The sequence below is a fragment of the Rhyacophila brunnea genome, unplaced genomic scaffold, assembly GCF_057557595.1.
Source record: "Rhyacophila brunnea isolate RB1 unplaced genomic scaffold, BYU_Rbru_1.0 scaffold_1, whole genome shotgun sequence".
In the NCBI taxonomy this organism is placed as follows: domain Eukaryota; kingdom Metazoa; phylum Arthropoda; class Insecta; order Trichoptera; family Rhyacophilidae; genus Rhyacophila; species Rhyacophila brunnea.
The window spans coordinates 6512956-6526855 of NW_028232751.1; the positions used below are offsets into that span (position 1 = coordinate 6512956).

Sequence of the window (13900 nt, forward strand, 5' to 3'; positions counted from 1 at the left end):
AGAGCCCTGGGAGGAGCATTAGAAGGAGCCTGGATGATGGCTCTCGTTAAGGAGGCACGATCCTTCACAATTGCCTTGTGCGCCTCCAGCTCTATCGCCATGGCCCACGTTTCAGTGATTGCCATCTCAAGCTCCTCGGCTACTGCGTTCATGGTTGCTCTGGCAATACGACTGTCCTTCTCGAGGGTGGCAAGCGCCCTCTTGATGGCAATCGTCGCCCTGCACGCACTCTCCTGAGACTCAGAGAGAATACTCAAAGCCACGGGACTGATCTCCTCGCAAGATGCTAAGGCTGAACCAGCCCTTGACTTAACGCCCTTGCCCTTTGAAGTGGAAGCGCTCTGCTTGTCTTTCTCTTTTTCTTTATCAGGCCTTTTATCCTTGACCTTGGGGGCCTGCTTTGGGTCACCAATACCCTCAGCCACGTCCAACTTCCGCTTCCTAGTGGACATTCCTTCCACTTGCATGGGGTCCCCTTTGTGGTTGACCATGGCGCTAGGTAACACTCGTCACACGTTACTCACTCAAACACAATTTATCGCACAATAAATATTATTGTTACAATAATTAGCTAACTATTATTAAACGAATTAAAAGTCACAATTCCCGGGAAAGTCCAAGGGGAAAACACACAAAAGTTTCACAAATCGTATTCCAAGGGCAGGCGAAGGTATTAGTGAAGAAACGGGATCAAAAACTTGTGAATAGCAGGGTCAAAATTGAAGATAACGAAAGTGAAATAATAGCGATGCAAAAACACGTCCGCACGGCTCGACAGTTCAGTCTCTTCTCGATATTTTAGGACAGTCTGCGGGTTTTGTATTTCTTGCGTTTCATGGCCTGATCGCCATTAAACTATTAACCAAAACTGCTCAAAGTTTTGCTCTATGGCAACCTGCTTTCTGTCTTATTAATCTTTTCTCTGGCCGAGTCTCATTTCTTTTGATATTAATTTGTATAAATCAATGCATTTTCCATGTGTTGTCTTGTAATTGTAACAGACTTTTAATAAATAAATGATTATGTGTAAAGGCGCTGGGTTCTCATCCAGGGGCTCTACTTCCAATGAGGTCACAATACATCTATGTGATTTTTTCAAAGCTTTGGTGTTACTGTAATTGTTTTTACTGCTGCTGTTAGGGCTCATGGCCTGTTAATATAAAAAAAATCTATTGTTTATTTATATTTAAATAGTATTAGAGTGGCGTGAATTTAGTGTAGTAGTATTAACATATGTTGGGTTGAATGAGGCGAATGAGGATATAGAATTGTTAATATTTTAATTATTTATTATCGTTACAGGAATATCTCCTGTGATGACTGCACAAGAGATGGTTACAACAGATGTCCCAAATATCACAACAATGGTCATGTATCTGTCACAAATTTACCAAAACTTCAAGGGAGAAATACCAGTTATGAAGCACAAAAAAATGGTAAGTCTCTTTATCAACATTATTACCTATTTTACGATTGCATTGTGTGGATGGCAAGGGAGAGTTTGTAACTATTATAAAAACCCATGCCCTCGGTCTGAATATGTACCATGGCCGTCTATAGTCAGGCCACAGCATGATTTTGACTGTGGATTTTGATTGTAGTGCTAGTTATTTGAAGTTAAGCAATAACTACTGCTACTATCAGAAATTGCAATTTATTGCTACAGCCAGACTATAGATTGAGCAATAGCAGGTCTGTGATGGCCTTAGATGTCCTGGGCCGCACGCGCGCTACACTGAAGGGATCAGCGTGTCTTTCTTGGCTTAACGGCTCGAGTAACCCGATAAAACCCCTTCGTAATAAGGATTGGGGTTTGCAATTCTTCCCCATGAACGAGGAATTCCTAGTAAAAGCGAGTCACCAGCGGTGACCTTACTGAATACACATTCTTCCACATTACACAATATTGTTTACTGTTGAGAATCATTACTCCTTTTAAATGTGCCAGTTATATTTCTCCAGTGATCCCTGCATTCTACCGTCTGCATAATAAAAAGTAAATTACCATGTTTCATCCTGATTGGAGCATATGGACCCCCATAGAGTGGATGTTGTATTATTGTATTAATAGTTTTGCCCAACCCATATTTCTTCAACCTATATTTGCCAGTGTAAAAATGAAATTGAATCATCATCGTCCAGCCGGACTCAAACCACTGTTGGATGTAGGCCATAATTTTTTTTCTACTCACTAATCATTGAATTACTTGTTTTTTTAGGAATCTCCTGAGCCTGAAAAGACCAGACATTCAAGCAGGAGTAGTGGTGTACTGGATCCGGCTACTGTAATATCAAATAATGCAGGTAAATATCGCAAACAGTATGTACTATAAAATAACTACAAATTAAAATCACCCAATATTATAATTCTTCTTTAAACAATTCAACCATAATGTAATCATATTTTGTATGTCTTTTGACTTTGTTCTGACAATCTTCTTGTCATCCTCAGGTGCTGTAACTGGAAGAACAACTCTTGATTCAGAAACCAGAAGGAAAAATAGAAAACATAGAACGTCCTCGCATACCAGCTCGTCTAAATATGTCGGAACTCCAGTTGTAAGTATCATCTTAATTAGTTTGAGAAAGTTTCATAAAATCATTAAAATCTATTATAATTTTGCAGGACAGATTGACATACAATATCCAAACAAAATAGGTACCTGTTATAGTTATCCAGATCACGCAAAACTTTAATAATTAACCTTGTCCATTTCGGTATCATCGTATAATATATGGTTTTTGAGCTATCATCGTATGTTCTTCCTTCTCCTTTTCTCGACGTAACAGGTTCATTGCAGTGGCCATTCTTGAGGGATAATGGACTGAAGCGTACTGTTTTAGGTGTATGAATGCAAACGCTATTCTAAGTATGTCGAAAAGAGTAAGTTTAGTTGACGGCGAACATGGCAAAAAAGGGGGTGTGATTATTTACTGCGTTAGTTACGGCCGAAGACAGACAAAGCCGAAACCCTTGACATTTTAGCGTAATATATTGTCAGGGTTCCGGTGTCGAATCAATATAGAGTTTTGAAAAAATTCAAAAATACCTGATTTAATTAATGTGCTTTATCACATGATTTGATTTTTGATAATTGAATCTAATAGCAAATTTCTATTATATGTATTCTAGAGCATAGTTTTTTAACCGGTGGTCCGCGAAGATTTTTGGGTGGGCCGCATAAATTTTCTGCAATTATAAAAAAGTTACCTTGAAACCCAACATTTGAAGTGGGGTTGTATTTATTATATTTCGACAATTGTTTCAAAAATGGTGTAAATATAATTATGTATTATTGCAACGTTTTTCTTAGCTCGTATTATTTGTCCGGTACAAATCTTGCAATCGATTTTTAAAATTTAGATTTTAAGGCAATGTGAAAACATATTTCTACACAAGGGCATCGTGAGAAGAAAAAGTTTAAAAACCACTGGAATATATAAATACCTAATTGATAATAACAAAATATTATGATTGGCGATTATATGCGATTGCATATCCGCATTTAGCCAGCTGTCGATTTTCACATAATTTGCATTATTCATTCTTTATAATATTATAGTATTCAGTTTGCCTTCACGCGACAGTCACACTACCAAAGCGGTCTATTTTAATACACAAGGAAGTAGATATATTTTTATTACAACGTTTTTCTTAGGTCGTATTCTTAGTCCGGTGGTTGTTTGTCCGGTACAAATCTTGGAATCGATTTTTAACTAACTTCCTGACTAGCTAGACATTTGAAACTTTTAGAATATATCAGAACACGATGCCAATGCATTTTTTTAATACCTTTAGCAATCTTTAAGTGGAATTGAATTCATTTTCAGTTAATTCTGTCTTGTGTGAAAAGTTATTTCGGAAGAAATCCGTAATCCAATCCACTACTATTGATTGCTAAGGGGGTGGTCCTAGCAACTTAATTATTAATATATACATGCGTTACTATGGAAATCAATATGACATGTCAAAATGACATTTCAGTATTATTTCTATCAAGTACAAATTTTTTTGATCGTTTAAGCTAGTCAAGTCAAGTTTACATGATTCAACAGAAAATTTTAAAATGTTGTATATAAAAAGTTCTTTTTATCAGATATAAATTATTTTATTCCAATGTTGATGGTCCGCAAAACATTTTTTGATTTTTTTGTGGTCCGCGGATTCGAAAAGGTTAAGAAACATTGTTCTAGAGCTCGAATATATAATAACTATAGTTATTGTAAATTTATCCGTCTCATGAGCCTGTGTCTATAATTTACCTCCTCTGTTCTATATAAACGTCAGTGTTATCACTAGCATGATTAATTAAAATTGTACTACATAAGCTGCTGTCATTGATAATTGAACTTAGGCTCCTGTCATAATAATGTCATTAGTCATGAGGCTATTTACATCTCGTTCTGACATTATTTCTTTCCTTAGTGCATATTTTTTTATATATAAAAAGCTGTTCCCAACATGAAGCGACATCTTATAATGCATCTTTCTAATTATTATTTATATTTCTGCGTATTAACGTTTTTTTTTTATTAGTTTTTATTTGTATAATTAGTCTATTTACCAAAAATCAATATGGACATTAGAATCAATTATGACATATTTAATGACTTGCGCAGGGTTAATTTTAACTGCCGGGTAATCTAAAAATAAACCAACGAAAAATAATTATATAATTTAGTAATATAAGCGGCCCTTTGTCTTGAGTGTGTACTTTAACAAGATAATTAAGAGCTAGTCGAAGAATCTAGGTTATCACAAGTTTTGTTTTCGTTTTGTTGCCAAAGAAGAATAACTTCTAACGTGCGTGCATAAGTACACACACCGATTTTGAGCGTTTTCAGTGTCAGGAAAGTCATGGTATAATAATATAAAAAACATGTCAATACATCAATTCATCTTTGTTCTTTTTCTAAAATGGAATAGTTTTGATGTCATAAGTATTGTGCCATGATCTTTACAAACGTAAGGTCATCGTTATATGTTATTGAATGATTGTTTTGAATATTTGCGGAAATGTCGGATTCAGGAGCAGCGTAGAAGGATATTCGAAGAAGAACAGGAAGAGAGTTTAAATGACGAAGAGAAGTATAATAGAAGGCTTTTGAGGATATTATTCATTAAGCAACAACATATGAAGAGCGTGCACATGTTGCACACAAATGCGAAAGATAACGTGCCCGGATTCTCATCCCTGGAGGACTCCGATCTCATTTTGTATCGGCAGAATACTCTCAACATGGACACACGTATTCTAAACCTGGAGAAACTGATGAACCCAGTAAGACTTGCGATGAATTTAACAATGTGGTATTTCGTTTTTAACGATAAAATAAATGCATTTTTGAATTGTCTGACGAGTTTTTTTGCTGTTGTTCCATTAACATTTACAGAAGAATTCTAATGATTTTTTTTGTAGTTGTGACTAATCCTGTGTTTTAATTTAAGCTGTACAAATGAAGGGGAAACATTTTATTTTTTGAATATGTTAATTTTATCTGTGCTTTGTGTGTGTTGGCAATACTTAATTTTGAAGTTACACACTCATTTATAATACATACATCGGAAAGTATATCGATTTTTCCAAGCCTAAGTTAGTGACAAATCGCTACTATTCAGGAGAGAAATAGAGTCAAAAAATTTCATGCTAATGAGAACAACTAGGTTTCTTTACAACTACTTTCTTAGTATTGGAGTTTTTTTTCTTTGATTTATGGTAGAATAATATTGTTTTTAGTATGTAGTGTTAATTTATTTATTTATTTGCATTTAGAATTTTTAAATCACTTGATTCCTTTTGGCTGTCCAAGAAAAAATATAAAGTTCATGAAGAAAACACTGAATTGTTTTTTTTCCATTATTTTCTTCATGTTTTTGTTTCCATTTCTGTTTTGTTTTATTTGGTTTATTAAAATCATTTTAATTTTGGTACGTTACGTCAGTGGTAGGTACATTAATTCTTATTGGCTTACTGAAGGGTTTATAGCTTACGCCCAATTCGGAAAATCGTAACTCTGATTGCAATCATCTATGAAGAACGCCTTCTTTTGCAAGTCTGTAGATATTTTTTTGTAAACCTAATCTCATATTTAACTCAAAATCACCAAAATGTCACTTATGCCCTTTTGGCTTGGAGTAGTCGATATGCAGTGTTATCCATGTAAAGAGTGTCTTAATGGTAATTATTATGATATTTTACTATAATATAAAAAAAATTGGCCCTTAGTGATAAATCCGTTATTAAATTAATTTAAAATGTTGACTTTTATTGAAGTCAATGTTCAACATTTTTCTAAATTATGTTTTATCCAATTAATTATATTTTTATAAAATTTCACAGATTAATATTTTCTGTGTTTTTTTTTATCAGCTATATATACAATGTATAAATATAATAAGTTTAATATATAGCAGTAAATTACAAGATTTAATACTAGAAGAAATATATGCATTAATTGTGTGTACACAGTAATGTATATGAGAATTATAATTATGTGGTGCTGATTATTATTGTTGTTTTCGATGTGAAATTGCATCCAACCTATACAAAACTGTAGCTTTCTCATGCATGTTGTTATATTGAGTGCCATTCTTTTGTATCCCAAATAATAACTGTTAATGTTAGTATATGTGTGAATTGTTGAGCTAATTTAGTTATATTATATAATATATACCTCATATATCAGATAATTAAGGTGACTTTACTTTCATAAAACTTTACAATTGAACAAATATCACCACAGATAATAAATTGTGTGACTATAATATCTTTCTATGAATAGCAAACGTTACACCTGGACTGCAGCGTAATATTTAAGGAGTATGTGTTACGTGTAGGAATACCATATGTCCCGAAGTCCCGGGCAGTTTGTCATTTTATCCCGGTTTATACATATAGTACATTTATTATTTTCTGATCCACACGGAAGAGATTGATAATCGGAGCCCCAAAATCTATTATATTTTTTTTTTAATTTTGTAGACAGTATACATTTTTCATACATACAACTCATAGGTACATATTATATTACAGTCACTCACATAATATTTTATAGCAAACAATTAATCAATTACTGATTCATCTCAATTTTTTTTTAAATAAAATATTAGTTTTTTAAGTAAACTATTAGTGATAAATTGGAAATATTTTTTTAGGTATATTTGAACAGTGTTTCATGCTAAATTATATTTCAAATCTAAGTTAGTTGTAAAATATGTATTAATTTATTATAAGTTAAAGTATATTAATACAATTCATTTAAATTGTTATATATATTATGACAAGATACAAAGTTATTTTGAATTGATTTTACCTATGTGTTATAAAATAAAAAGATTATAATCAATTATTCAAGATATCCACAATTTACAAACAACAATATTATGTTATGTATTGAAAAATCAAATCATTAATATGTACGTATGTAGTAAGTTTTAGGCGTTTTGAAAGTGTGTAATACTGTTTTATATTGTCGACCTGATGTTGCATTATTATGTACATATTTTTTTCAAGCTCTTCAATACTAATTGAACTCCGGGATAAAGCTTTAACGAAAGTTGCTCTATGTAATATATATTGAAATACGGTTGTCCATGATTTTTCAGGACGCCCGCGATAAATCTTCAGGAAATTTAGGTAGATCAACTCTAAACGATGATTTCACTAAGAAAGTGAAGAACATGGAGGACCAATTCCGCGTGAACGCAGCAGCTTCCAACAAAAAACCCAAAGATCTGATGAGGGCGATCGGAAAAATTGAAACTACCGACTGGAACTATAGGGAAATTGAGAAAAAGATTCACGAGAACCGAATGGGTCGGCCACTTCCCCACGAGAAGGAGAAAGTGCCTCGATGGAACAGAGAACAGGTAACAGTTATATTGTATAAGGTACAGGCTAATGCCGCGTAAATCCACTATGTTCACGAACCTGTAACCACTCAGAAAGAGACGTGCTTTTCAAACGTTAAGCGAATATGTCGTCTGAAATTAGTGGCAAGTGCTGCTTTCATATTCATTCATTTTTGTTTTTGACATGCCGATTTCTACAAAAAGCAGATATAAAGATGTTTTACTATTGGACCTAAAATTTCAAAAATTAGGTTGACATTAATTACAGAAAATTTATGCGAGAAATTTTGAACATCTGATTAGTTGGGTATCACCATCAATCCAAAGAAAAGATACTAAATTCCGTAAGGCTATATTGGCTTAAGATAAGCTGGCCTTAACCTTAAGATTTTTGGCTGCCGGTGATAGTTTTACCAGTCTGCAATATTTGTTTAAAATTTCGAAGCAAGCAATCAGCAAATTTGTTCATGAAGTTTGTAAGCATATCTGTGCATGGAACGACAATATAATTGTGAGTATTGGCATCTTGAAAATTCCACAATACCGGATTGTTTCGATATAGTTCGATGTGAGCTTAACATTTTTCTTCCAACCACTCCATTACGAATAATAATAACATGTCCTGGTTCACAGGCGTCTACAAACGCCCTCCGCTCGCCTTTGTATTCGTGAAAAAACTGTCAGCGTTCGGAACGTATTCTGTGGTTCACAAACTCTACATAGAGCACGGGAACGTATCCACTAGGAACGATCTCAGCACTACCCACTGGTTCGCGAACATAGTGGATACGCGGCTTAAGAGTGATATATGTTAAAATGTGTGTTTTGACATCATTATGTGCAGACTTTTCGATAAAGTACTTTCTGAAAATGTGTGTCCAGGCCGCTTCCAGGAAATGTCTCCACCCCCATCTATCTGCTGCAATCTTCTTCCACTACCTTAGTTACATAGATGTTGTGTATGTTTCTATACCGCTGTTAAGGTCACTCAACTTTCCTTTTCCCTTCTGGTTTATTGAAGAAGAGCCTCTAAGGCGCCGATTACATAGAATCGGGTGCGCGGGGCGCTCGCGTTTATTGAATGTCAATCATCGACAATACAACATAATCAAATAGCCCAGCGTACACAGCACATGATGAGCGTAATGCCCCTCGTGCCTCATATTTCAAAGCACACAGAATGGAGCGCGGTGTCCTTTGACTTCGTAAAACGAAAATACTATATATTCAAATATGTACGTCAAAGTCCATTGAATGCGACAAGCACACAGGACGTGCGCTTTTTTATTTATCCGCTTCTGGACGCGTTGACGATAGAAGGGCGCCGGGCATTCTTTTAATAACAATAAAGTCATTGTTTAGTTGCTGGTGTGCGATATATTGCTAGCAGAATTATGTCATCGTGAATATGGATTACAAGCTGCCAACAAATAACATAATATTTTTATTGCTTTGTTATGAGAGGTGCTGATAATAATAATTATTTTGTTCTCCATGCGCTCCTTATTACATAGGTGAAGGGTAATGCGCGGGTGGAAGGAGTGTCATTTCGGTTGTATTCACGCTTCACGAGCCACTTCCTAGTGAGCACCCCGATCCGCCGGTTTTGGTGGTCTTTATCCCTAAGGTGATTGAGTGTTTTCCATCCTTGAGAAGTGGACTGGCCAACAGAGTTATCATACTTTCACCTATGAAACGATAGGGTGATCATTCCACAATGTATAAAGTTCTATAATTGTAGCATCCTACTATTCTATTGAATCAAAAATTGAACTTTATCTTTTTCACTTGATTCCATCATGTATTGATAATTTTTTTAATACTTATTCCTATTTGTGCAGTTTTTAGCTCGCCAAACCAGAATCGTAGAGCATGGAGCTGAACGTGTGGATGTAGGCGATGGAAAGTTCCACGACATTGACTCTACACTGAAGCAACTCGATCGGCAGCTCAAGGAAGGGAATGTTCTTGAACGGGGGGAAAGAGGAAAGAACAAAGTCGCTAGTTTAGCCGGGCAATTCGCCAAGAAAGATGATGAAGAGGTCACTAAGAGTCCTAGTGTAAGTATAACAAACCAAATAACCAATTAATATCATAAAATGACACCAAAATAAATTAGTTATATTATGATAATACAATGGCCAAGCGGCTTGTCATGTTTCATGGGTGCCAGGTTCGAATCCTGAGTCTGGCAAATATACATTTGTTTTTTCAATTTGTGTTTGGAGTATGGACCTAATAGGTTGATCAAGTGGCTAACATCCATTTCTCGTAAAAACAAAATCTGATAATACAACCTCCACTCTGTGGAGGCCCATATGATCCTCTTAAGATCGAACATGGTGATGTAGACTATAGTAAGTAGTACGATAATATGTATTGTTATTCTAAGTTTATTTTTGTACATTTTATGTCTATTTTATTTATTAATTTTCATTTCAGACCCAAAACCCCAAGGTTCCCCTGAAGATGAATATAGGAAAAAAGGCTGAGATGTGCCATCTGTGTAAAACTGAAGTATATTTAGTCGAAAGAATAAGTCCTGAAGAAGGACTGATTCTTCACAAGAGCTGTTTCAAGTGCCACTATTGTTCCACCGCTTTGAAGATCGGGTAAGATAGCTATTTCATGTCAAATTTTGACAATTTGTTTGCTGTTCACTTATCCATGTGCCATAGAATTTTTCTCAAAGATTTTAGCACCATTGATGACGAGATAAGCCGTTCGAAAAATGCTGACTTAGATTTGTTTTTCATTAATTTAAAAATAATGTCAATTTATTGCTAAGCTCACAAAATTTTTTAGATTGTCATTTTACCGGTAAAGCTCCTATGTCTATTTGTATGAGACATTTCAAAATGAAGAATTTACAATTATAATAATTTCATCAACAAATCATCGAAAGTGATTATCCGGAATCAAAAGTGAATGAAGTTCAACTTGTTCTACTTTTCGATTATTTTATGTTCACTGCAGATGATTCCAAAAGTTCTGCGCATGCGCACTGCGCCCCTGAGAACTGTCATCATATGCCCATGATATTACGTCGCATTACCCTTCTATATTCCTTGTATGGTTTTATCCACCAACGACTCTTTTTCCTATTCATCTTTCTCTCGATGAAATTTCTGCATTCATATAACAAACAATCACAAATTGTTTGAATTCCAACCTGCAGCTTAATTTCACTTGACGCGATTTTGCATGAATTGTGTATTTCACTTTCAATGGCACGTTTAAACAAAAAATGAACGCTTGCATTCAATTCAATCAACGTCTACAACATAATATAATATAACACATCGTGTAGTCACCTACAGTTTTAAAATTTTTTGATATATTTAATTTCAGGTCCTATGCTTTTGATCGTGATGGAAGATACCAGCACAATGTTTTCTGCCCTCACCATTTCGGCCTCCTCAGCAAGACTGGTCGCCAAACCAAGAATGTCGTTAACCCTGTGAATATTGTACCCGTGCTCGCTTCAAATGTCTATGCACATACATCTCCTGCGATTGAATCAATGCCGGACTTCCACTTTGTAGACAGAGGTAATATAATAATTCCTAATTAGACATGTACAGGGGGGGGGGTTACGGTAAAAGCTTTTCTTGAGAGCATACTTCAGTGAAACGTCAAATAACTTTCAACTATGTGTGCAATGAAATTTCGAACTCGCTCGTAATCAATCGGAGAACGAAAGTCGAGCTGTGAACACGTCTATTTATTTTGTGATGGCGACGGGGGAATTAATTCTTAAATCGTGTAAAGATGACTAAAAACGTTACCCATTTACTTGAAAAGGGAAACATGTCAATTAATATATTATTATTATTATAAATAGAACAATAAACATAATATTAAGTGGACGCATGTTAATTTTTTACGAAAAATTATGTTTTGTTCTGCACGCGTCGTTTGCACAATCGTCGCGTAGTCACGATCATTTTAGACCGTGCCCCAGCTGAAGTGTAGTCTTAATAATATTGGTATTATTTTCTCAGATCAAACTCCGGAGAGAATTGAAATTGAAAGCCAGATTGACGCTGAAGAGGAGTATAATGAAATGGATGAAGACGAATGGACAGATAAGAACTTTGGAACCTCAGTTGCCTTAGATGATACAAGGTATGTATGATAAACTATGTCATAACATTGTGCGTGAACAAGAAGAGGAGAAATGAATCACATTATGCATTTATAGATAAAGCAGTATCTATGCTAAACTGGTATAACTAATTAACTTTAAATATTTATTTTCTTAAATAACCAGAATCACCGTAATGACACTTAATTGAAAACCAACAATGTTACACACAGTAATATTTTTGTTCATTTAGATTTGTTTTATTCTTATTGAAGGTTTTACTATAGATCCACCAGTATAAGTTGTCCGCTGAGTGAGGTGCCACATGCTAACATTTGACATGTTATTCAATAATTTTTATACTGTGGTGAGCTTAGTTCTAAATTCGAACACCGGACAATAATTTATGATGGTATATCTATAGAAGATGGCATTCATGAGTAATTGTTTATGGATATGTCACTTGTTTGTGTTGAGCATACCAGTAAAATTTTATTGAAAATTTGTTCACAGTGATGCTGAAGACGAGGACAGCTCATCTGGTGATGAACATGGATCAAAGAGGGAGAAGATGGAGTCATGTTCGGGTAAAATTCTTATTTTCATTCATCTTCTTCTCATGACTGATGATCCTAACCCAGATGATTTGGCCGTCTGACAGCCTAGTCAACGGCTTTGCTCCATCCCATTCGGCATTTGTCAGTGTGAAACCTGTTGCACTTTCGATTTTGTCTGCTCACCCTGAAGGGTGCTCTTTCTCGCCCCCCCCTGATCTTCGACCTAAATCAAACATCACGAGTTTTTCTAGTTATCTCTGCGGCCATATGACCAAAAAACTGAAGAGTCCGGTGAAGATGACCCGAGGAGAGTCTCTCGAATCTGGAGATTACTAATTATGGAGTTGTTATTTTCATTACATACATTTTTTTCCACTATATCTACTATCAGCATTGATTTACCATATGTTACCATTATTCATATAGTTTGTGACAATTTCATAAGGAAATTGTTGTTCAAGTTCATTCGTTGGCTTACTTGTATTAGGCGGTAGATATGCAGCCAATGACATTTGATATCGATACGGTGCAGGTACACAAAGTGGACTTTGTATGATTTTTCACATCACCACAGCAAAAACAATTAAACCGCATTGACTACCTGTATAGCATATTCGCTACGAAGGAGGAGGTAGAAGAGAAAATTGAGAAGTTATATCATGTCCTGTATTCAAATACACATTCGAATACATAAATCACTTTCTTTATGGAGTATGTTGGTGTATTATATGGACAATAAAATGACGCCAAGCTGACTCGAGACGCTTACATTTTAGTAATCAAAATCGCTCATACAAATGTTATTCTTTCGTAATTTCGTAAAGTTTCAAAATAAATACAGATGAAAGTGACAGAAATAATAACTCTTCCTGCATGGGTCAATTTCCAGAGTGCATTAATTTGTTTATGTCATCATTTTTTCCCCTGACGTGTTTGTATTTTAACGGCAGATCTTAGCTTATCTTAGAAATGCATATTGTATGACTCAAAACTTAACTTTACCTACATTGAAATAAGAGTGATTCTTACAGATTTTTATTAAATTAACGTTTATAACATTTTCTGGAAATAGTACCCAACCATTTCTCTGTTCAGATGTGTATAGAATGGTGTTTCCTGTGTAATATACCAATGGTTATACATTTGATTTTCAGATTCTGAAGAGTCTGATGATGATGACGACGATGATGATGATGAGAGTGAGGAATACACGAGCGAAAGCAGTGAGCAGTTCAGCTGCAGGGATTCAAGTGGTGGTAATCAATATAATGATACATTGCATATATCTGATTCATTCACCTATATAACAAAGTGATTAAGGGTGGGGGTAGGTTATGGAGATCTGGCAAAAATAGTGCATACTCAACTTTATCAGTCATACTAATTTATTATCATTGAAGAAAC

The 13900-nt window shown here is 34.9% G+C and overlaps 1 protein-coding gene across 4 annotated transcripts in view; it reads left to right on the forward strand.

Annotated features, from left to right (window-relative positions):
• The window catches only part of Mical (Molecule interacting with CasL), a 193047-nt gene that overhangs the window by 164640 nt on the left and 14507 nt on the right, over positions 1-13900 (forward strand). For 3 of the 4 annotated variants that reach the window (XR_015069494.1, XM_085940893.1, XM_085940898.1), the window contains exons 11-21: positions 1303-1436; positions 2220-2304; positions 2453-2559; positions 5031-5282; positions 7607-7870; positions 9694-9912; positions 10295-10464; positions 11204-11403; positions 11857-11980; positions 12453-12526; positions 13651-13752. Coding sequence is in view for 3 of the 4 variants with exons in the window: in XM_085940893.1 (XP_085797019.1) it covers positions 1303-1436; positions 2220-2304; positions 2453-2559; positions 5031-5282; positions 7607-7870; positions 9694-9912; positions 10295-10464; positions 11204-11403; positions 11857-11980; positions 12453-12526; positions 13651-13752 (1731 nt within the window). In the remaining variant the exon portion in view is untranslated. The remainder of the gene's footprint in view (positions 1-1302; positions 1437-2219; positions 2305-2452; positions 2560-5030; positions 5283-7606; positions 7871-9693; positions 9913-10294; positions 10465-11203; positions 11404-11856; positions 11981-12452; positions 12527-13650; positions 13753-13900) is intronic. The other variant, XM_085940906.1, reaches the window with a different exon arrangement.